The sequence below is a fragment of the Meleagris gallopavo genome, chromosome 7, assembly GCF_905368555.1.
Source record: "Meleagris gallopavo chromosome 7, MGAL_WU_HG_1.1, whole genome shotgun sequence".
In the NCBI taxonomy this organism is placed as follows: Eukaryota; Metazoa; Chordata; class Aves; order Galliformes; family Phasianidae; genus Meleagris; species Meleagris gallopavo.
Window position 1 is genome coordinate 32,514,618 of NC_139410.1, and position 25,714 is coordinate 32,540,331.

General features: G+C 36.8%; 1 protein-coding gene across 4 annotated transcripts in view; it reads left to right on the forward strand.

Moving 5' to 3' along the window:
- Positions 1–25,714, forward strand: part of ARHGAP15 (Rho GTPase activating protein 15) — a 315,622-nt gene that overhangs the window by 156,585 nt on the left and 133,323 nt on the right. For all 4 annotated transcript variants that reach the window (XM_085227838.1, XM_085227840.1, XM_085227841.1 and 1 more), the window contains 3 exons: positions 1,956–2,054; positions 3,955–4,081; positions 25,443–25,565. In XM_085227838.1, coding sequence (XP_085083964.1) covers positions 1,956–2,054; positions 3,955–4,081; positions 25,443–25,565 — 349 coding nt within the window. The remainder of the gene's footprint in view (positions 1–1,955; positions 2,055–3,954; positions 4,082–25,442; positions 25,566–25,714) is intronic.

The following is a 25,714-nucleotide window of genomic DNA, read 5'->3' on the forward strand; positions in this document are numbered from 1 at the left end:
CTGTGTTTAGTCTAATCCATATCTGCATGTATACATTAATAGTGATAAAATGTAATGCATTTTGATCCAAAAAATTGCAGCGCGAACTGGGCACAAACCTGGAGGCCATCTCTTTTAACTGCTTACCTTAAGTTGAATTTGGGCCTTTTTTTTTTTTTTTTTTCTTTTGTTGGGATAAAGAGAATGGATAGCACATGAGCAGCAGTTAGCACTGCGGCGGAGGACTAATAACGGGATTCCAATGTCCCCAGCCACTAGCTCTCCCTGCGCGCCGTGAACAATAGAGAGGCTGGAGGTCTGCTCCTGAAGGGCTGGTGTGGGGCTGGCTGGGACTGGGAACATCTGCAGGCAGGCGGGCAGGCTCCCAACCCGCGCTGGGAGCCTATTCCCACATTCTCTGCAGCACTCTCACAGGATGTCTCCACTGGAGCTGCGCTGATGGGATTTTCCTTAATGCTGATGACTTTGGAAACCTTCCTTACAGGCATTTCCTCAATAACGGGAGGGTTATAGAACAATTAATAAAACAAGCTGTTTTTTTTTTTTTTTTTTTTTTTTTTTTTTTTAATTTTCCCCTGGTAGTATTTCAGTTTCAAGGAAGATGTGGGGAGCATCTGAGCTGGTTTGTTTCTTTATTCTTTAGGAAAGACTCTTGACATGAGCGGATGCAGCGAAACAGTAGCACTTCAGGTCACCAGACTTAATAGGCTGCGCCAGGTCTTAGCAGCTCTGTTCTGCTTTTCCTCACACTCTGCTCAGAGGGAAACCTCTGTGTTCAGCCATTCCCTGAGAAAAAGCCAAACAGGTTTTGGATCTGAGAAGTACCACACCCCAATGAGCAGCTGTTGTAAGGACTGAGAGTGCATCCCAAACTACTGTAACTTGAGTGTGCAGTTTGGATGCTACCTAGTTTTGCACAGGCATCTCTTCATAACAAAAATAATAAAAATAATAATGAAGCTTTTGTTGGTGGGTGCTGAGCTGTTTTGGAGCAGGCACAGGGTGAGATCCTTCCTGCATTGTGCTGACCACAGTGGAGATGCTTACCAATCTGCAAATAGGCAGAGCTACTTTGCCCTGCATCCATGTGTGCCATGCTGCAGCTCCCTGCCTCAGTTTGCTATCTGTATAACAGTCCTTTTAACTTGTTTTATAAAATAATCTAGAGATCTATTTTTTTTTGCAGAAACTCATTTAAATATATATGTGTGTGTGTGTGACAGTGATAAGTCATTATTTTCATGGTGGTTTTCAGAAGTTCAGACCAGCAGAATGTGCATGCATATTTGCACCAAATATTGTTAGGCAGTGAAACAGCATTATCAGGGGAGTGAATATTCTTTTGATAAATATTCCCAGAGTGGGGGTCAAAAATGTAAATACACTTCTATTTAGACAAACTGAGGATTTTTCCTCTGATAAGTGGGCTCCTAATTACTTTGCCACAGCCATCTTTGATAGCAGTTTTCTTTATGTGAAAAAAGGTGACTGTTAATTTGACCAAAATGCTTGGAAATGGACTCTGGGATCACAGGTATATAGGAAATGTGTAAAATCAAGGATGGACAAATCAGATATAAAAATAAAACCAGAATTGAAATGCAAAGTGAAAATAACAGGAATTAATTCTCACTTTGAATTCATTTCTTTTCAGGATGCTTTGATTTACATCTGAGCTGTCTGTCGTGTTGAGTTCCCTGGCTTTTCTTAACTTTTTGTCACATTATCATTATTTTTGCACTATTTGTGTATGGTGGTTGCAATGCTGAGACAATATCTCGCTTGTTGTGACATATCCTAAACAGCTTTCAGACAGAGGTTCAAAACTCCTTGGTAACTCTGGGAGATAATTATTGATACAAAGGGAAGCATTTGGGTATGTAGCAGAGACAATGGCAGAAAATGATCTGTCCCGTGCACTTTACTTACCTGTCACCATCCATGCTCTCCCCCAGATCACGACAGTGTCAGGAAATGAGTTCCTCCTCCAGTCGGATATCGACTTTCTCATATTGGATTGGTTCCATGCTATCAAAAATGCAATTGACAGATTGGTATGTATTTGTTTTGGCTGTTACCTTTATTAATTAAGATGTAGCAATTTCAACTTCATTTGCTTAGGCATCTCTGCAGGTTTTAGGCAGCTAGCAACTAGCTAGACATTCCTTTATCTGAAGGGTACAAAAATATGCAAATCTTCTGAAAAATGCCAGATAAACAAGGTTGTTGAACTAAAATGTCATTTGAATCTTGCCTTGAAATGCAACGCTACATTTATTTCTCTGAAATAACAAGGACGTTGGTTTGCTGAGGGTTGTGAAAGCACACAAGCACTTAATAACTAATGAATTTTTGCATTTTCTGTTTATGGAGCCTACAGTATATAATCTTCAATAGAACTATTACTACATTTGATCCTTTTATGAATTTTTGTATTACTTATTCACGAGAATAACACTAGCAAATAATATTCCTTTGTAACTGATTGCTGTTATTCTCCTAGGAAAGCTGGGGGTTTTTCTACGAGAAGTAAGCAGGGCTGCGTTTTATTAAAACAGTTTTTAATTACCAAACCAGATTCAGCTGTAGCTTTTTCTTTCTCTTTTTGCCACTCTCAGTACAAATGATGGCCTTCTCTGCCTGCTCCAAGAACATATTTTGGGGGGGGAGAGCATTGACTTCCCTTGTTCACTGCAGAATGTGACGAGAGAAAATTACTCCAATTTATTGCATTTTTCAAAGTTTCGTTGTTTTTTTTTTTTTCTGAAATGGAATTGGCAGAGAGGGCACAGTCAGTCTCTTGGAAAGGGTTAACCTGTGCGGGGCTACTGTTTCCTTAAAGAGCTGCAAACATTCTATTACCCTGAGGCTATAATCAGCCAAGAAAAGTTTGATCTGATGATGTATGTCTTCATAGTGCGCATTTCATTGGCTATGCAAGGATATTGATATCCCACTGAAGATTTTGGGGTGGAGTTTACCGTAGAGACTCAGAGCACTTTCTTTTTTTTGTGCGTGTACTACTCAGCTAAGCGTCTAACAGACTCAACTATTGTTTCAGCGCTGCTCTGCAGAGAGGTAAAATAATGGCTTTGGCAGCTCAGATCACACGGTGAGCCACAGCAACATACAGCAAAGTGGTAGTACCGGAGGTCAGGGCTTGTCCCATTGCTGCATGCCCAGGACAGGATGCCACCAATAGCACTCACTGGAGGTTTCATCAAATCATAGAACGGCCTGGGTTGAAAAAGACCACAATGATCATCTAGTTTCAACCCCCCTGCTATGTGCAGGGTAACCAACCACTAGACCGGTTTCGCCTGTTACATTTGTTCTAGTTTTAAAACTTTCCCAGCCATCAAGATAGCAGATCTCACCTGACCATGCATAATGGGGGCAGATGTGCAATTAGCCAAAAAGAGTGTCTTCCTCCTTTTTTTCCTGATTGTTTTCCTGAACATTTGGGACCACTACTCGTCCCTAACCATTGGACTAGCAGAAAAAGAGCCCTGCTCTTCCCTAAGCTTATACCAGCAGAGTTTAACCCAAATCTGTACAGATGTTTGCAACAATTGTGTTTGAAAGAATATTTACTGTGAATATCTAAAACAGAAAGGCTACTTTAACAACCTTCCTCTCTGCAGTAATTTGGAAATAGCCTACAATGTGGAAATCATTTTGGTCTCTAAGGCCTAAGGAAGCAGGCCTTTTGTTTTCCTTACTTAAATGGGAATTTATCTCAGAAATTAAGATCAGTCTGTCGAGGCATAAAAGCTTTGCCATATGAAAAATTTTGCATTACACTTTCCTTAAATAATATACTCACTGCATCACTTGCTGTGTCTATTAGCTCCTTATTCTGTGCTGGCATTCTGCAATCTCCTGCTGCATTCATACAAATAATAATTTTATTAGAAGCACGCATAGATATAAATATACATTTTCTTTCCCCAGCCAAAAGAACGGAGTTATACATCGAGAAATTTGGAGTTCAAACTCAGAAGATCCTCCAGCACTGAATTACTGAATAGCTTAGACACTGAATCCAAAGAATCAAAGCCTGAACACAGAAAATCTTTAAGTAAGATTTTTTTTCTTTCTGTTTTTTCTTTTTCTTTTTTTTCCTTCTGTTTCCCCTTTGTAAAATAAGTACGCCGTTAAAGGGTAAGATAATTTTTATTACATACAGAATGTAAGGAAGATCACTGAGAATTGTAAAGCTGAATGTGTTCTGGGCTGATATACATAACTTGCATTTAAGTAAAGACAGTTACTAGCTCCACATTTTTAAAGGGTGACATTCCCTCCTAAACGAAATAAATTTGTTTAGGAGAAAAGACATTTATTCAAGCCATTTATTTTTAAAAATAAGCAACATGAGTCCTATGCTAATGGTCTATTGCAGTTGCTTTGTTTCCATTTTAGTAAAATACCTCAAATTGCTAGAGTAATTTTGTCTGTTATATATTTTATACACTGTATTGCTGAAAGACCTGGCATATCCTCTCTAGCCAACATTCAGGGATGGTTGTGTAATTGTATGGAAAGTAAATTTCAGGGATCAAGGTGGATTTTTACTGCTATGATTACAAAAGAAAGTGATCTAAAGCCTGTAGGGGTGGGCTGAAGCCCACTGAGACTTTCCTCTTCCAGCTCGTGTTGAGATGTTTGTGGTACTGGGGGCAGCAGGAACTGGGGGTGACCCCAAATCTCCCACTGAGCTTTTTAAAATGTCACCCCCTCTCCCGAATCTTTGTTTTCCTTCTTTGTTTGGCAGGAGTCTCATGGTGCTGCTAATGTAAGCACCGTGACAGCTTTAGCCCCGCGTGCTGCTCCGAGATACCTATAGGTGCTGACGGTCTGTGCGGGAATTTGCCTGCACGCATTTCAGTGCAGGATCAAAGCCTGAGATGTTAGGAAAAGAGTTACAATAAAAAGACCCGACATCGCTATTTTTAATGATAATTATCCACATATTCATAAATATATGCACACATGCGTGCGCTCACACAAACACAAATACTGAGATTCATTAAATAGTCTCTTTCTGCAGACCAAAGCTTTTTGTTGTTGCTTTCTTACCATCTCAGAGATTTTTTAAATATATTTTTTAATATATTTTTAAAGATTTTTCTTTCAGTTATAAAATATAAAGTAGCCTGGATGTATTTGTAAAAAAATTGTCCCAATGCCTTTGTGCTGTGTATATAGCATTGCATTTCTCGGAAGGAGAAAAAAGAAGACGGAGAGCGCGGTAAGTTTGGAGGGCCTGATTCTGCTCTCATTGCAGCTAATAGCAAAACACCCATAAACTGTCTCATCACTCGGGAAAATTTCACTTATTTATTTTGACTTCTCACATACCTTTAACTGATAATTTGTCAAACGAAACAGAAAAAGTGAACACGAGCAGTGTCATAGACTTATTCTACATTTCTTTTCAAACCTTAGAGAATTGTGAGTAACCTTCGTTTTGTTCAAGGCTATTTAAACTATTAAAAATCGTGAAAATATCTGCTGCGAATCAAAGCTGGTATCTAAATACTGCAGCTTGGATTGCTTCTAAAATATGTATTCAGAACTTTTTTGGCCCCTTGAGATCTAGTAATTATGTGGAATTAGAAAAATCATATTATTCACTTACTTATTAGTAGTCTAAGCACAAACTGTATTGTCAGTTTTCTGCCTTTGGCTTTCTGTGCCCTTAATGTTCACACAAGCATCGTAGCCAGAATTATCGGCAGCTAGAGCCAAAATTGCTTTAAAAAGGCATGAGAACTGGTAATGACACATTGTTAGCAGTTAACAGGTGGTCGTTTCATTGTCCAGTTTGACTGCAGAGCACAGAGAAGATATGTGCAATATCTGCAAGTGTGTTTATAAAGTTCTTGCAAAGTTTAACCATTCTGTAATTTTATAGTACTCTCTTATTATTGTCTGTTGCCAATGTTGAATCCAAACAAAGGAATTTTTTTTAAAGATGGCTTAAAACCCCTCCATTTTTAAATGGAGAACAAGCAACTGATGCCTATTAGAAGGCTACTTTGACCCCCAGTCATCTTTAATGAAATATTCAGATGGTTCATTCATTTGTATTTTCCTTCTTCGCATTTTAAGGGTTGCCAAAAAAAAAAAGTCCAGTTTTTGAGTAAGTACTGCTGTGGCACTGATCTTTTTATCAGCACAAGTGTATAAAGGACAGGTATATTCCTCTCAAAGTGATCAAATGAATTTTCTCTTTAATTTAAAACTGGGGAGACTGTTCCTAGAGACCAAGTAGACAGAATTTGGGTTTTCTGTATAATCCTAATTGCTTCTGCTCACACTACAAGGACAAATGGTAATTCTCAGTTACGCTTTTTGACTTGTAGACACAAATTTCATTGAAAATTAGGCTTAAACTGCCAGACTCAATTTCCAAAGTTCACACAATGTCTGTCCTCTTGGTCATGCAGCTTTTCAGTGGCTTCTCATCCAGTGTGGATTCAACTTGTATTTTAATTGAAGCTTTCTTGAGCTGAAAAATAACCGAGTATGGCTTTGGGGACTGTTACCAAAATATGTAAATCTGTGATCCCACTCTTAAATACATGGAAAGAGACTGCTATTTATTTGATGCTACCAGCTATTTCACTGGTTTAATTTACGCAGAGAATGGTGAGGAAAGCATGTTTTTCACCTAGCATTCTCTGCCATTAGAAAATATGTGCATTTGGCTCAAGAAATCTGCCTTCTCCTCTACTCCTTTCCACGTGAACAAGTCTTTTTCTGGTCAGCTTTTAAAATTAGTGATAGATCTCATAATTTTCAAGTAATTTTGTACTCTAGGTTTTTCTTAGGCAGCCCAAACCCCTCTTAATTAATACCAATTGTAATATGGTCTCCTGGTGAGTAGCCTGCCATATTAATTTTGTACCACACATAACAGAGCACAGGATTAGATACGTAGGGAATGTGTCTGTGCGTCACAGGGTTCCCAGATACCGTGCAGGTATATAAAAACCAAGAGACCTTACTGCGTGTATGGATTATAGGAGCTGCCACAATAGTCAAATTGTAGGTGGTAAAACCATTGCTATTGTGCTTAGCGCTCTTTTTCTCTCCATGGTCACTGTCTGGTTCACATTTTGGCCATTTTCTGGGAATTTTGCCACTCAGGAGTGACCTCTTGTGGAAGAGCCTGGGCTTGAGTCACTATCGATTGTCAGAGGGGATCAATCCCCTTCCACTCCCCCTTTTCTAGATGGAAATAAACGGCTTTGCAGGAGGAAGAGTGCCCTTTGGCTACCGTATCAATCTGAGGGCGGCTCTTGTCAAAATGCACAATCACAAACTTGATAATGCAATACATTCCCAAAGCAGTATATTTCCAACCTGTTCTCCATCATTTCCTTATGGCGTCACATTTACTCAGTTCATCACATTCTTATTAATATTTTAGGTTTCCTTGAAAGTGATGGAATTCTATTTTTACTACAAAAGCAACAAGAATAAATACTAATTGTTGTCAGTTATTTCCTTATGTAGTGGGAACAGTAATCTGTTCCTCAGCTTTGGGTTGCCAAAGCAAAATAATTAAATATTTTAGACATTTAAAAAATCTGTGATATTAGATAAATGCAATTTGATCTCCTTGTTTGCCACATAAAAGCTGGAACTGCCTGAATTGATAAGATTGAATTGCATTATTTTTATTGTTTCTACTCGCATATTTTTCTTATCTTCAAGAACACTTTACTGAAAATCTGGTGGTTAGTCATGCAACCATGAGACAGATCCTGTAAAACTCTTCTCCATATTTGAATTCTAGCTTGGGGAGCCACAATTATAGCGTCAAGATTTTATGTATATATGTATATATATGCTATTTTATATATTTGTGAAAAGGGAAGTCTTGATGGGCTGCACAGTTTCAGCGTTATTCATGATGTCTTTGGAGTCTCAATAGGAATAGTCGGGGATCATGGCATCATTGTGCCAGACACAATGCAACAGTGAAGTAAGAAAATTCCTGCCTTGGCGAGCTCTCAGCCTGGGTAAGGACAAGTTGCAACAGGTGGAAAAAGCGGACAAAAGCAGGGGGTGGAAGGAAAAGTTGACAGCAGAGCCGACATGTCATGCATATTAAACAGCAGGCTTGGGATTCTTTTCCCTTCTTCGTTAGGATTGGGGTGTTAGCCATTCTGGCCACTGGCCAACTCAAATAATGATATTTTGCTTACCTACATTCCTCTTGCACTTTCAACTGGGAGCCATGGGCCTTTTGAGTGCCAAAGGGCAAGGCATCAGTGTGCTGCTGCAGTGCTCATATGCTTCCCCGTAGAACAATTGCAAAAGAATATGCCTCCCTGCATCTTTTTCATAATAAAAAAAAATAATAATATCCGCTGGGTCATAATTTTGTTTTGCATTCAGAGGTATTTGCTAGAAAATCATTTGGTCTCGAAATCTGCTTTGATTTCTTAAAAGATTAAAGTCAGGCACCCAGTATCTATTATTTAGCCGAGGGCTGTGTGTGCTCTGAAATTGCCTAAAGTTACTTTACTCATTTAGTCTCTTTTCATTTGCTTCAGATAGCTGAATTTTGAAACTTGCAGCATATCATGTAAATATTCTTAAATAATAGCTAATGTATCCAGAATCATCTCTGAATGCAGTTTATTAGATAACTAAGACTACAATGTGAGGAGAAAAGTGTATCATCAGCAACAAAACCCACAATAAAACAAAAAACACAAAAAGCAACAGAAAACTTTTTTTTTTTTTTTTTTTTTTAGTGGACTTTCGAAAAGAAACAGAGAAGTTTTCAAAGCTTTAACCCTTTCTGTTTCAGCGCGGTGCTTCTTTCCCCATCCCAGCCCATTTTATCTAGATACAAAGTTCAAAGACAAATAGATGCCATTTAGGGAGTCTTACTAATTTACAGTGGCAACATTAGGTATGGTCGCTTTTATTATGTTTAATAAAACCAACAAATATAAAATAACAATGTATTTTAGCTCTGCATTATCAACAGCAACTAAAATAGAAAGCAACACTCAAACTGGACGCAAATATGCAGCTTCTACTGCATTGTTAATTTTGTCACACTTCAGCCTGTATGTTTGGCACTTATTTTTATTGCATCAACAGAACTGCAGTCATCCCCAGGTACTGAATCACAGAAAGAGCACAGAAGAAATGCAATACACTGGTTTAGGAGGTGTGGAGATGTTTATAAGGATTAGAAGGGCTAAACTTATTTTTTCACTTATTTTTAGTCTCGGGCTTTCCTGCAGCATTTACTGTAGGCATAAGGTTTTCTTAAAGCTTAAGAAAATACTGATTCAGCAACAAAAATACAATAATATTTGTATTTTGGAAACTCAGCATGCCAAATTCAGAAACAAATTGTGTTACTATTGCTGAAAATAGGAGATTATGTCACAGTCTAAATTACAATTGACTGTGACTGATTTTCATATAAATATGAACTTTTCCCGAATTTGAATACTCTTTTTCCATCAATTACTATTTCATGTTTCTTTATTTCTTTATTTTATTTCTACTCCACTTTCCAAAATCCTTCCAGAGATTACTATTTGGGTTGAAAAAGCATATTTTTAAATTGGGCATAACCAAGTTCCACAGTTTGGCAGGGAAATCGGTACGTGTTCACTTAATTCATTTTTATTGAACCAAGTCCAGATTTTTAGTCAGGAAAAAGTTAGATATTAATCATATCTGAGCAGGATCATTAAATTTTCCTTTACCTACTAGAACAGCAGGGTCATTATAGAACCATGAGAAGTTAGCTCACTTATTAATCTTTACAATTACATAAAAGTGATCATTTTTATAGTACTTAAGAGTAGCTCTTACCCATTATGTGAAGAGTATGTGGGAATATTACAAGAGAATATAATATATTATTATAGATGTAACCTGTGACTCATTGGTCTGCTCACTGACACACAGCTCTGTAAAAGTTATCTCTTTGAGCTTGGATAATTGTTAATTGTTTCATATTCCTTGTGCTCATTTATGGGGCCTGCTAGTAAATAGAGAGCTAGACGCCGAGTTATTAATTACCTCATTATTACTTAATTACCACTATTGCATACTTCATTTTTTGTGGAGAATTATATCAGAAAAGAAGGTATTTTATACTGTCCGGCACAGTTACGTATGAGTGACAGTGATAGCTCATGGAAGATTGAGTTAGTTGAAGAGAATCTGTCAGAAATGCTCACTGTAGATTACTATCTGGTTTCTTCTGCCTTTTCCAGCAAACACTTCTCATCTTTGACTTTGAAACCCAACAGTTTAAACCAGGTTCTTGTTTCAGTGGACTAATCCCCTTTCATAAATCATGTTCAAGTGCTGAAATAATTTGCACATCATTTAAAGAGTATTTGCTTTGAAACATTCACCTCAAGCCCTTTTGTATATCCTTTCTCTCTAAAGATTTGTAGTATTTGTTTTGTTCTCTGAGGTATAAAAGACCTGAGTAAACGTTATTCCTGTTGTTTCAAGATTAGTGAAATAAAATGCATATTTATTCAACTGGGACTGAAAGGAGCTTTAGTAAAGACAATCATGCATATGACCCGTGGGAATGTTATAATACACAATGTCTGTCTTAAAATCTCTTTAGGTTTGTTCAAAACACTGCTGAAGGACTTAAGTTTAAACAAAGAAAAAAAAGAGTTGCGAATCCATATTTCTTCTTTGTTCCAAAGAAGAGAGAGACACCGTATATTTTTCTTAACAAAACAGACCCTTATGAGTGCACACAAGATAAATTTGATATAGGGACAAATAGAGCCTTTGTAGTAATGATTACTTGTGATCTTTTGTAGTGAGCTACATGTTCTGACTCGGTTTAAGACAGCTATATTTTGGAAATCACAAAGAAATAGCCATCATGAAGAAATCATGATCAGCACATCAGCATTTTAGGTATTGGATGTTGAGCAGCTTGGTCCTTCCATGTTCTGCAACCTAGGTCAATTCTTTTGATGTGCAAGGAACAGCTGAGCTTTGCTCTTTGGGAAGGGAGAGACGGTACAACTTTGTGTCACTCTTGTGAACGTAATTCTGATACTTCTTGGTGTAATTATTGAAATGACTACCCTGATTGCAAGTTTGGAGCCAGAAAAATGATTCTCAGACTACACTGTATTCTGAGGTTTTCACTACTATTTATAACTAATCCAGATGCAATTCTCCTGGTACTTTGGGAGGAATATGACAGAAATAAGGAGGTTTTTAGGTTATAAAAGTCTAATTTAAGCTCAATTAGAGACATCATAAATCAGACTCTAGATAGGATTACTTATTGCCCAGACTCACCTTTTTCCCAATGGAGAAATCATTTCAGCGTTTGTACCTTGCAGGTTGGAGGATGTATTTCATTTAAATTATGAGCTCTTATCCCAAATATTTAAAGATAAGTATAATGGATGGAAGCACTTTACTCTTTCCTAGATTAGGTGTATTAATGTTTTAAAAATGAATGTGCTTGGTAGAATCTCCTATTTGTTCCACCAGCTGCCTGCTGATGTGCCAGATAAACAATTTGAGGGCAAACTTACTAAAACACATGTAGTTGGAGAACTTTAAAACTTCTACTGGCATGAAATATTTTCTACACCTGCTCTCTTTAAAAGATGGGTTCCTTTATAGCCTGTACTACTTTTTAACCAAAAGCTCTTCTGTAGGAAATAGAGCCTGTATGATTAAAAAAAAAAAAAGCCTATTTCCTACATCGGTAGGTGGGATACATAGACTTATGTAAGGTATAAGAGAGCTTCCTAATTTAAGGCATGTTCCTTCGTGAGTGCACAAGGGCAGTTTGTAAGAAGTTGTAGACGTGCACATTTGCAGCAGAGTATGCTCATCCCATAGCACGTAGCTGCTGCAATTGTTCCTCTGACAGGCTATGAGTGGAATGCTACTGAGGGGTTAAATGCTGTATTGTTTCTCAATTAAGTAAAAGGTTCCAACTAGCTGGCTTTAAATATTGATGCTGAAGAGAACGCTATGACAGATGAGCACCTCCCCTCCCCATATTTGGCTCCATTTAATTAATTCCATTGGCCATTGTCTTAAGTGTGCCCAGGATTCACCCAGGAGGAAATCACTTGCGTTACTATTATTGAAAAGTGTAACACGGCATTATCTGCCTCAGACAGACTTTTAGTAGCATTGAATCAATTCCCCAGTTCTTGAAAACAACTACTTCATTCAATTCCTTTCATAATTAATGAAATTCAGTAGTAATGCGCTTGCCCCTCTGCTCATGCTGGAAGAATTTTCCAAAACTTCAGTGTTTTCATGCTGGAAGTATTCTTCTAAAATTTAGCTTTAATGGACTTGTGGTAGGAATGCATTCTCTTATCACAATTTATCTAGCTTTTTATTTTCAGCATTTCTTTTCCATCTCAATTTTACCATCTCAAATCATTTTAAAGACAGACATTGTATTCCTTCAACTGCTTGTTTTGCTAAGATGAAGCCAGCTGAGTTTTATGGTTGTCTTTCCAGTGAAAGACTGATGCTCTTTTTCTTGATGTCCAGGTTCCTTTTCTGAATTTGTCCCAGTTTCAATTCATACTTCTTCCAGATGGGTGTTGAAGGCAAGGATATCCAACAGCCATGTGAAATGGAATTCATTCTTTTTTTTTTTTTTTTAATAGAACAATATAAATCAGAGCAAGTTAAAATTAGCTTGGTGGGTATATATAATAAAATATTACATTTGGAGTGGAGAAACTGTGTGACTTGTAGGATTTGTCTAGGGAAAATCTAGGTGGAAGGACCCCAAAGTTGATCAAGAATTAAACAGAACTCAGGGTCACTCTTTGGCAGTCTTCTATCTGGGATATGTTCATTTAAATAAAAATCTGCCTCATTGTGATGTGACTCAAGAACTAACGAAGCTTTTTCCTTCAAAAACAAGGTCTTTTTTTGATAATTTCTGCTGTGAAAATATATATTTATTTATCCTTCTTGACTGTGTAAAGTTACTGATGTGTGATAGAGCACAGAAATGCTCCTTCCTTCCTTTAGTAGCATGAAATTATTTTAGTTCACGTGTCTGAATGAAAACCACAAAAGAGCGTTATAAATTAACGGAGAAATAATGAAAATACCGTAGTAATTTAATTGTTTTAAAGTGCTATGTGAAGACCTTTGGTTATGATGGATCAAGGGTAGTACTTAGGGCAAAATTACAAACCGTATGATGCTTCATTTATTTTTGGAACTTTACTCTCAATGTAAAGTAGGCATTATTCATTTCTGAACTGAGAATTTAAGGTTTGCTCAAAAAAATATTCTGTTCACTTGAATTTGGGTTCCAAAGATGAAACAAGTAAATTTGTCAGTTAGTTGAATTAAATTGCCAAAGGGGCTTGGGAGAGAGATACAGAAGAAAAAGGTGAAGGACAGGATTAAACAAAGAGGAGTCAAGGTGGTGACATGAAGAAAGGGAAAGAAAAATGAAAGGACTCTGAAGTACCATTGGCTTCCTGTAACATTTGTCTGAATTTTACTTTCCTCTGGGGTACTGTAGTAGATATGGCAAGTGCATGAGAAATAGTACCACAGGTCTCATCTCAGCTGATAGGTTTCTTAAAAATCCATTTAAAGACTGGTGAATTGAGGATGGAGAGAATCCCTGAGAGTGATGTTTTCCATTATCAGTGGCTAACAAGTGAAAAAGTTCTTTAAAAGCAAGTATTAGCCCAGAGACTAAGTTAGTAGAATTTACCTTTTGGAAATAGTTATTTACGTAGAATTCATCTTTGCTGCTCAAATTACAGGTCATTACAGTAATAAAGCTTTCTTATTTTGTGACAGAATATTCATTATGTCTTTAAAGTACTCAGTTAGATAATGGTCCCCAGGATCTGGACAACAAGACTTCAAAAGGCAGAGTCCTCTGATCTCTGGTTTCCTTATTCACTCTAAGCTTGGAAGGTTTCATCTATCAAACACAGATTAAGTTTTATTGGTTGATAGTCTAATTGCATTTGAATTATCTTTTCCTTTAATATTATTTTCTTTTCTCTGTATTGGATTTCATCCAAATATTGCTGTTTCCATGAAGCACTTTTCTGAAAATGTTTTGCTTTTGCTTTGATGCTTAAATGCTTAACATGTGAGTGCTGCTATAAGGTGCTGTTTCCTGATAATAGAGTTTTCCTTCTGTAAGGAAAAGTTTCCACAATCTTCTGTGCTTTGCTTATATTTGATAGAGCTCTTAGGCTGAGGCTTTTCATGGACAAGATAAGGTTTGGTTAAACATCTGAACTCTTGAATGTTTATCTGAACTAGATTCGACCTCTAAATTTGTCCATCATTAGTTATTTTGCTTTTCTTTTTAGATACTAAATTATGCTATTAAATATGTTCCAAAGTAGGTTAAGTCCCTGTGCAGTTTGTCAGCTGGAACATTAATTTTAAAGCTAAAACAGTCTTTTGGTGTATCTCTTTTATCCAAGTTTTAACCATGGCTAGTCAAAGCAAGGGTCAGTGCACCCATGAAAACCCCATATGCAGCTGATTGAAGTGTCTCAGTGTTATGATGACTGGCCCGATTTTATTTCAGGAAAAGATTGTGATATATAGCAATCATTTGCCTGTCCAGACAAATGCTCCAGCACAGCTGTTCTGAAGGCAGAATGAACTACTGAAAAAATGTCACTGGATGCCCTTCTATGTCTCTGAAGGTCTGTTCTCTGAGCGCCTATGCAAGGGGCAGGCAGAGTTGGGGTCCCAACTGCCTGCTACAGCAAAGCCCTTGCACTAACAGTAGAGCAGATGCTCATCTCTGGGGTCCCAGTCACTCATGCCTTCTGCTAACCACATCTGTGTGTCCTCTTTGGACTCAGGTCTTATCTACACTAACCCAAATCTTTGCTCTCCATCTGACTGTGATGGCAGTGAACCATCAAACTGCAGCTGCCATTGTTAGGAGACAGTGAGTGCATGATCTAGAAAGCCATAATTATTCCAGGACCACTGTACACCTTGGCCGGTGCCCAGTGGCATAAGGAAGAGAGAGGACAATATAATCTTCTATAACTGTGACAAAATAGAACTGTATTCTTTTATTACCTGATCTTTGTTAGAAAATTCATATAGTCAATGGGAAAAAACAAACAAACAAAAGTACCCCATAGACTCTACATGACAGGCTAACACAAAAGCTATAATCCTCTCCATTGGATTTGCTTTTTGTTCTTATGTTTATTTTATGGATATCCTTAAGAACCTCTAATGGATGTCCTTCCCACGCAACTCTGACACTATTCTGCAAGCCAAAAAATTTGAAAATCAGTTGTGTTTTAACATATAGAAATCATTTATCTGGAAACATAAAATGAAGTTAAGTTCCCTTTGTCCAAGTTTTACATTTATGTTCATGTAAGCATTGGGAATTTCTACAAGAAGTTAGTAGTAAGGTAAGAAGTAAACAGGATTCTTAATTCATTGGATTATTCTATTTGAAAAAAAAAAAAAAAAAAAAGAGCTCCTGGGTAATCCTTTTCTTCTGTTATACTTACTCTAATGATTTAATTGAGATAGGGATAACTTGATAGAGTGGATGTATAAACAGAGTACAGCAAATGGATTTTGAATCTTTGACTTTCTTTGATTACTTTAAAGGTAATTTTTGTGCTTTTTTCCTTTAATGATTTTTTCTTCTACAGTCAGTAGCACATACTATATTTGCTATATTAGAAGATAAAAATATACTGGAACTTATGATTTGAAACAGCAAATGAGGGTTGCTGCCACTTCTCACTGAAAATAACAATTTTAACATGTTGGTTGTCATAATCTACACACTATAAATTAAATCTATCCTTTATTGCTTGAGAAGCAGTAGAAGTTCATAACGGGTCAAAAATATTAAGTTATGAATATAATTGGAGGTTGCGTGTAATGGGAATATAATTAAATTTTAAAATATGATATTTTTTAGAATGTAGAAGTATAAAATATAATTGGTGAGAGTCTCCATAAAGAGGAAATTCTTTGTTATGATATTCTTTCTGGAGAGATCCCTTAGATCAGATCTGAACAAAAAATATACAGCAAAGTATCTGAGTGTGTTTCTAAATTTAAATATATGAATAATCTGCTTGACTCTTAACAAGGGTAATATAAATACAGCAATGCAAGTTTTCTTGTTGTTCTTTACAGATAATTAGTTTGTTTTCCAAAGCATACATAAGGTAGAATTATACATAGATTTTGAAGCTAAAAGGGCACACATGACTGGCAGTACCCAGCAACTCAGAAGGGTTTTCTTTCTGTATAAAGCTCTCTCCTTGTAGAGAAAGGAACCCTGTAACTTACTTGTCCTTTTGACTGAGCAATTTAATGCTAATGATGACTATTCACATTACATGAGAAAGGTTGAAAAGGTTTTTTTCAGACTAACTCAGTCGGGAGGTAAGCTTAAAGACTTGGAAGTTACTGACAAATATTCCTGAATAGAAGAAAAACAGGACTTTGTCTTCTAAAAACAAAACAAAACAAAAAATAAATATCTGAATACATTGCTTGTTGTAAATTACTTTTCAACTTGATCTGGAAATAATCTTCAGTTCCTTGCTCTGTCTTCCTCAACCTTTAATCGCACATTTGTTTTCTTTTGGGAAGTCTGCTTAAATAATATTTTTATATTATGTGTGTCAACTTCAAAAGTCATTAAATCAAATGCTACCATTCTTTCTTCTCTGAAACTATTGCATTTTATAAAAGAGTTGGATGAGATTCTATGGCTGAAAATGCTGGAAATGAGTAGCGCTGAGCCACCCAGGTGGTGAAGTTCAGGGCTGCTATTCAAGTCCTACATGTTAGGTAATCTGAGTTATTGAGAATTTTCCTGGGAAATTTAGCACTGCTCTGCAAAGGGGACTTCAAAAAGCCTCTCTGTCACTCTCCTGTCTTTTGACACTATAACCGTCTGTAACAGGATGACTCATTACCTGAAAAAACTGGTTACCAAAGGATGCTCAAGAATAAATGTGTCCATAGCAGTCTGTGGTCCTATGAAACTATACTCCCCTATGCATGAGGACTGCATAACAATATAGGACTGCAGCCACTTCTTGCAAATTGGCTGTGTCAGGAGTCCTAATCCTTGGCACGGGCTTGGTGAGAGCACTCTCTCTTCCTAGAGGCTGAGCAGCCTGACTCTGTATGCTGCAGCAGCTTCCAAGTCCCACATGTTTTACATTAGATGAACATAAACTGGTCATACTGTACGAATAAAGCAAACTCATTGATTTCTGACATTGTGGTTTTTATATTGAAGTAAGTGTGGTTAATAGCATTTCTAATGGTGTGACAATACAAAAAAAATTGTATAAAGAAAGAATTGTTGTGTCCTGGGTGATCTAGTACAGTTCTTCCTGTCACAAGGTACCATGCTCTGTCTCTCTTTTCATAAATTTATTAAGTTTCATCTTAAATTCTTTTAGTTTTATTTACCACCATGGCTTCTTTGAAAGGCTGTTTTAGAACTTCATGTTAGGGCCAGTTTATACTCATCTATTCTTGTGCCAACATTGTTCTTCAGTTTAAACGGCTCTTCTCCCTCCCTGGTGTCCTGTTCTTCTCTCCTGCTCCTCTTCTACCCCCACAAAGAAATTCATAGAGAACAATCACAGCCCTTCGCAGCCATTTTCTAGCCAAAATCATCATTCTCTTTCCGCTCTTTTTGCTGGTGAATCCCACAGCATTGCCTATGCTTTGTATGACTTGAATTCCTGTTTCATGTACGACAGCCTCCAAGGTGGAAGTTCACTGGGGCCTCAAGCAGAGAGTTTGTTTCTCTTGCTGGTTGAATATTAGGAGAAAAAAAAAATAATTGGATATTTGGAAAAAATTACTTTCTGAAAGAGTGGTGAGGTATTGGCACAGGCTGCTGGGGAAGTGATGAAGTCACCATTCCTGGAGGTGTTGAAGTACCATGGAAATGTGGCACTGAGGGACATGCTTAGTGGGCATGGTGGGAGTAAGTTGAGATTGAACTGGATCTTAGAGGGCTTTTTAACCTTCAGGATTTTGTGATTCCATTTATGGCCACTATTCACAAATAGATCAGTGAACTTAAAACCAAATAACCTACCCAGGTGTCTCACTTATTTTCATGTTTCTAATAGCAGAGTTTCAAGTTCATAACAGAAATATTTTGTATACCTCTTGGCATTGGAGACTATTAGATCTAATGCATTTCTTCAGCTTCCTGTTATAAAGTCACTAAGACTGTCTGATGTCCTGATTCACCTCTGAACTGATGCTGCTTCCCAGTAGTGACTCAGCCACAAATACTTTTGAATGCTCCTACTTTTTATACTGAAATTATTAATCAAAAAATGAAGATCAATTCCAAGAATATGTAGGGACTTGCAATAGTATCTTGTGCCTTTCTGAGTCATTTCACTGTTAGTGTTGTAGTTCTCTCCATCTTCTCCAGTTTAACAGATAATTTCCCATTTGGCATCACAACTGAAGCCCAGATAGATTTTGTTTATTGAATTTCTCTTTTAAAACAAACAAACACAAGGATACAAACAAACAAAAAACTCACAGTTATTTTGTTGAAGAATGACATCAGTTTAGTCTGGTATGATCTTCCTTTATTAACCCAGGGCATGCACAGAAATATTTCCTTACTTTTCTAAATATTTATGCTACAAATGCCATTAAGAAAATCTGCATAGGGAGTACCATTTTGTTTCACAATGTAAATGTGCAATGATATTTTTATACTCACTATTCATTTATTTCCATTTATTATTAGCAAGAGACCAAATTTTAAAAAAGTTTATATGCATCAGAGCATGATGCAAAATATGAGTTATACAGTCATTTTATTGAATCTTTACTGCTAATGCACACAAATTTCACAAAGTGTAATGACAATACTGAGCACTTAAGTTGTTAGGCTGTCATATTACAGCAAAATTATTTGCACTATATAATCACTGTTTTCTTTTTCCTATTGTTTATTTCTGAGTGTGCTTCATAAACATTTGCAAATGCAGATATAGTTGATGTGGCAAATAACGTGTTTTAAGACCATAAACTTGAATGACTCCATGTCCTTTGGTGCCCATGAAAACAAAATTTTCCTAGCATCTCCCAGCCAGTGATAGCCAGTCTGTCATCTGATGCCACATTTCTTGAATCTACACTGTGCAGTCACAAAACCTGTAATTTTAAAGCTTATCATAAACATAGGGATTAGGGGTAATGCCTGATTTCTGTATTTTCCCCACCGATCATTTGTGTAATGCCTCTAAGCAGACCATGTTTTTGTCTCTCATTTTGCTCTTTTGAAAAAAGGATATAGTAATTATAGTGTGGGGAGAACTCGTGAGACCTGCCCGGGAACTTCCCAAAGGGATTAAAAAAAAAAAAAAAAAAAGATTGACAAAAAAAAAAAGATTGACTCTACTCAACAAAGTAGGTGAAGTGAATTCTTTATCCCTAGCGAACAGGATTTATTGACTCTATCTCAGAGGATCACAAAGAGAAGGCAGCAAGCAATGATTTTCTCACTCCCAAAACTTTGGTGCTGGCTGAAACAGTGGTCATTTATTCAGGCAATAATGCATGCTGCTCCTCCCCTAAAGAACAAGCAGTAGTTTTGCCTCTGCTGCAGGCCAAGAAAATAGGATAAAGTGTTGAATTCTGAGTTCCAGTAAAATCCAATAAAAGTTAAAGCCCTGAGTCATTATATATTCTTAAGTTACAGCGTCTTCTGGAATGTAGGCATAGTCAAACGCCTCTGCAGGTTACTGATATAATTCTCGAGAAGGATGAGACACTTTCAGCAATTAAGCATTTGATTTCTTTGAAATTAAATAATTAACTCCTTTCAATTAATACTTTTGCACATATGTGATATTAGTGCTGTAAGCCTTTCATTATCTGATATTGCAGAGACCTAGCTCTTCCTCTCGTTCTACCATATTAGCTTTGATTCAGTCCTGCAAGGTGTTGATGAGGACTGTCTGTGACCATATAAAGAATGTAGAAAAAATTAGTAGTTCGAGATGCGAGCTCACAGATAAGCCAGTTCACATGTGGATCATTTTATATATGTAAGGTAGTTGTATTTAGGTTTTAATCAGGGTGTTCTGGATTTGGAATGGTCAAGCTTGTCCCTTTTATTATTCCTTAGGAAAACAGCTATTAAATCCTAACTATGGGCGTTGACTACAAGTCATCTCCATTTCTAAGAACTAAGTCATCGAGAGTATGAAAATAAATTGTGCACAGTCCAGATTACTTCTCACCTGCAGACTAATGGAAGAGAAGATACTAATATAAACCTGAATTTCATCTTGTCTTATCCACCCTGACTGCAACTCGTCAGTCCTTTCCATCCAAATGAATTACACGCAATAATTTTGGGTGTTCTAATAAACAGATAGACATTATCATAATGTATTTCAGTTAGGAAGAGGTACTTGAAAGAAATTGGTTTTTCTATACACATGATGTGAGACAATCAATAGTGCTTTAGTCTGACAAGTATTGTCAATATCCATTGTCACAGTCCAGAAAGTCATTAATGGATAGTTCTTCAAAAACCAATGCTTTCAACATGTTAAAAGTGTTCAGATATACTGTACCTGGCAGGAATTAATCATAGGTAAACCCTTGCGATTTAGTATAAATGTTTTGTAAATTAAAAGTGAAAGAAAAGTCATTGGAAGGAGTATGAGATAATGTTACGTGTCATTAGAAAATCCAGGAAGATATGGAGCTGTTTAGGAGATATTTTATATTTTATATTCTGAATTATTCAAGATCAGCCTAAAATGTCTCACCCAGGAAAGAGTCTGCTAGACATCCATTGTCTAGGTACAACCCTTGTGCCCCTTAGAGAACTTCTCTACTAAATTCACAGAAAGTAATCACGCAACATACACTTAAATAAACCTTCCCCATAAAGGGCTAGAGCCTTCTCTGTACCTTTTAGTTGTGCCCATGCCAAAATCCTAAAGAAAGGCTTTCTCAACTTCACCTTACAAATATGTTAGCTATTGCTTCAGCCTACTGAAGCGATAATGTGTTTATGATCATTGCATCATATAGACATTTAGTGCATTCAGATATGACACATAATCCTTCATCTGTAAATCTCAAAAGTTCCACTGACTCTGATAGTGCTGTTTTTGCAAAATGGTGTGATTTATGAGCAATGCATTAATTCTTTCCTTCCGCCTGTCTTCTTGTGTAAAAGCTATATATATTATTAGGAATATTAAGGCTAGATTTTTGGAATTGAATAAGTATTCAGAGGATTTATATAGGCCCCCCAAAAGACAGGTCAGTTTTTATCTTGATTTAATATTCTTTTGCAGAGAATTTAGCCTCTAGTTATCTTTCCTAATTCAGTCAGTGTTCTTACAATGCTATTTAACATCAAGAGCCACAAATAAGTTCTTTCTTTTATGCCTAATGCTCTGCTTATACTATTTTCTTTTTGTACCAGTTCTGTATTACACTTCTCTAATGTGGTAAGCTTTTATGATTTAATGTACCTTAATTTTAAAGCAGATAGTAAATTGCCTGAGGAATGGAACTTGCTTTCTTTTTTTCATTTATCTTTTAATACCTGCAGAATAAATAAATACCTCCCTAATAAAGTGACCAAAATCATTAAAAAATGTGGAGGATTTTTGTTTGTTTGTTTGTTTACGTCTGAGGGGACCCAGTTTATTCCAATCCAAATGCAAGCTTTTGTAATTCCAAGCTGTGCTCCAGGTATGCTTTTGCTTCTGTGTTGGAGTATTCTGCACCCACTTCCAGCAGAAACAAGTTAGCATAATATTGTGTTTAGTGTTGGGTTTCTCCCTATGTCTACTGTAAAAATGCCCCATCTCCTGTAGTTTCTCTATATCCCTTGAACATTATTAGTAAGATAGATACAAAAATACTTAAAAGAGTCATGTAAAGGTAGGGGAATTATGCTTCTATTTTGTGTTGGTTTAGAGGCACTTGTGTGACTCTGTCGATGCAAGTAGCTCCAGAAATAGAGGATATCAGTTTATTTAGTGCAACGAATCAAATGACACAGCTGGGCAGTTTATGCCCAGGATTTGAGAAGAAGTATTAGATTTATTTCCTATTATTCTATGCTTAGAACCTTAAGTGTCCCGTTTTTCTTCAAATACTGTGCTGAACTGCTTTCCACTTTTTTGCATTGCCTGAAGCTAATCAGCTTTCTTTCATGGAGGCATCTTCTGCCCAAATCCACAACATGAAATTTTAAAAAGAAGGTACTACAAACTATATATGTATATATATTTATTGTGGCTTTTCAGTTGTCTAGCTGATTTTTTTTTCCTCTCTTCAAAGTAGCATTTGGCCCTCTTTCTATTTCCAAATATGATAGCAAAGTCATTTTAATGATAATGTGAGAAGAATGGTTTGGCAAGAGAAGGGTTATTTCTAAATGAGGTCCTAACAAGAATATTTCTGGCTAAACTTGGTTTTGGAACATGCTATCTAAACCCTTGAATTTCTGGAAGATTTGGAGTTTCCCTCTGGTGAGTCATGCTTAATAGAATAAAATGAGAAATTCATCAAAATTGGCTTTGCTGCTGTTTTTAGCTATGTAGTATACCACCAAACCTATAAAATGCAAAACATCCATGACAATAATTATTCCTACCTCTAGATGTAGTTTTAACACCATAATTGCTGTTTAAGGTATGAAAATTCTGGCTGCGTTAATGCATCTTTCTAAGCAGAGAGATCTTTACCCTGTTATCAAATCCTAGCTTACTCTATCTTGCTGTTTGCAGAATTGCCATATTCACTTCAGTTAAAATATCTTAATAAATTCTGTGTACATTTAGAGCTAAGAATGTACTTAAAGTGGGCATAAAGCTTTCCAGAGTTCCTGCAGAATGTGAAATGTGGCAGGCATCTAAAGTCACTCCTGAGCTATTTTCAGTCCTGCATCGTTTGCAATTGGTAAGCTTCACACTGTAAGTCAAGAAAAACCAAATCTACAAATGAATTGCTGTGGACAGAATGACCCGAAGCAACAAGAGAGTCCCAAAACTAAGTACAATTCACTTCACTGTTTCAAAGTACCATTAAGATGCAGAATTAGAAACATCCATTTGTTGTTCTTTTTATAGCATGGCCAAGTGACTTGGAATTTTAGCTTGTCCCTGCCAAGGATTGCTCAATTTTGAACAAAAAGTCCTCAACTATAATGTTAAAAAAGCACCAGCCATCAATTGAATGCTAATCTTTATATTCTATGATACATCGCTCCAAGAATGCTCCATTAAAAAAATGTGAATTCTATTTTTCATAAGTGATGGATTATTGTACCAAGCTGTGTATTTTCCAGTAAAGTGTCCTTTTATTTGTCCTGTGCGATTACTGGTTTGTGGAAGTATGTGTGGGGTCATTTTAGTGCTGTGGGAAAATGGAGCACTCTTCTGTTAAAATCAGTAGTGAAATCAGAAGCAAACTATGTTCTGATCATCATAGGCATGTGTTTAAATATTGCTTTCCTTAATTGGCTATGTTCTATTTACTTAAAATGAACAATTTGGCAAGTTTTTCTCCCTTGACAACAGCAAAGCGTAAACCATTTTATAAGTTTGGCTGTTAAAATCAGATTTGTAATGTAAACCACAATATTCCAGGGTTATTATCATCGCTTAAACAGTTATTTTAGCTTGCCATTGTTTTAGACTTGTGTACCTTTAAACATTCTGGTTCTGTTTATACCTTATGCAAAAGTTCTTACTATAAAATGGCCCAATAACTTTGATTATAATTTGCTTTCTGTAAATCTCTTCCCTGAATCCTCCATATGAAGATCATTGCATTGTAGAGGAGATCTGCTCTGGGTAGGGAATGTTATTTGGGGTCCTTAGAATCATAGAATCCTTAGAGTTGGAAGAGACCTCCCAGCCTTCTTTTTCCAGGCTGCACAGCCCCAGCTCTCTCTGCCTGTCCTCACAGGAGAGGTGTTCCATCCCTTGCACCATTTTTGTGGCCCTCTTCTGGAGATGCTCCAACAGGTCCATGTATCTCCTATACTGAGGACTCCACATCTGGATGCAATACTCCAGGTGAGATTTCACCAGCACAGAGTAAAGGGGCAGTATCACCTCCTTTGCCCTGCTGGCCATGCTCCTTTTGATGCAGCTCAGGATATGTTTGGCTTTCTGGGCTGTGAGGGCACATTGCTGGCTTATATCCAGCTTCCCAACCAATAGTACCCTCCCAGGTCTTTTTCAGCAGGGCTGTGCTCAATTCTTTCACCCCCTAACTTGTATTGGTAGTAAGGGTTGTCTTTACCCAGATGCAAAATCTTGCATTTAGATTTGTTGAATCTCATGAAGTTCACCTGAGATTCTTGGAAGTTCTACAGAAAGGGAAAACAGATCAACTCTGCAAGATCAGCTTGTGGAGAATCTCTGCTTTGGTAGATTTTTAATATATCTGTCTATTTGTTTGTTTGTTTGTTTGTTTGTTTGTTTATTTCTGTCAAGGCAAAAGAGATCAAGACAAGGGTCAGGCAAGAGTCCTGAGGCTCAGGTGGTTTGTCAGAAATTTCTAAAAATCTTCTTGTCCAGGGAAACCTTTGGAGAACATCTTCCTATGGTTTCTCTGTTTCTTCTGGAGCATCCAGCAATGAGCAGAATTTCTTCTTGCTGCTAATACTGCCTATTTTCATAGCTATGATGGTGCCCTGTAAGCACCTCAGCAGAGAAGAAGTTAAATTTATGCCTTTGAAACTTCCTCCAGGGGATTTTCTGCAGCTGGGTTCTATGTCTTTTTGACACAGAGCAGGAATAAATTGAGCTCAAAATGTTTCTCAGTTTGGTAAATGCCTAAATATAATAAAATATAATCATTAGGACAGGAATACTTTTCTTTCCATAAATTAATGCATCTTGCACACATTTCATGGCATACAGCCATGATTTCTATAACTGCATTAAATATATATATAACGCTTAATCCATCTTGGCAAGAGAACTCAGTCCTTTGCTAGTGGAGTAACCATCCATCCTTTCTCTTTGCAAGCAGCATGGAGCTAATAGTGCATAACACACTTTGAGTCCGGACTTTCAGTTGAAAAATCATCCATGTGAAACTTGTGGAATTCCTGAGCATTTCATGAGTAAACTGGTAGCCATCCAAATACTTATAGGCAATAAAAAATACGGCTCTGTAACTAACCAGCAGAGTGAACTCGTTATGTTTATTCAGAAAAGTATTAATCAGACTCTCTGTACTGTCCAACCAGCTACACTGCTGACCTACCGCATGACTTTACTAGGGTGGTTTTGGCCATTGCTTTCCAAGAATATTTGAGCAAACTGTTATTATTAATACTTTATAAATAAAATTTCACTGAGGCTTTTTCTTTTGTTTTCCTTTAGTTTTCAGGCTGAACTACAGTGCTTCTGACTCAAATGACAGAAACCGAGTTAAAAGCAGATTAAAGAAGTTTATCTCCCGAAGACCATCCTTGAAAACGTTGCAAGAAAAAGGACTGATTAAAGGTGTGTTCTCTTTTATAATATTTGGAATTAAAAGTAAAAATTTACAAATGAATTTGCTTCTTTCACTCTCAGCTAAGGGCATATGTGCATCGAACAAATGTTTTTGTTGATGTTTCTCAGAAAATTTGCACTGCTGAAATATAGTGAAA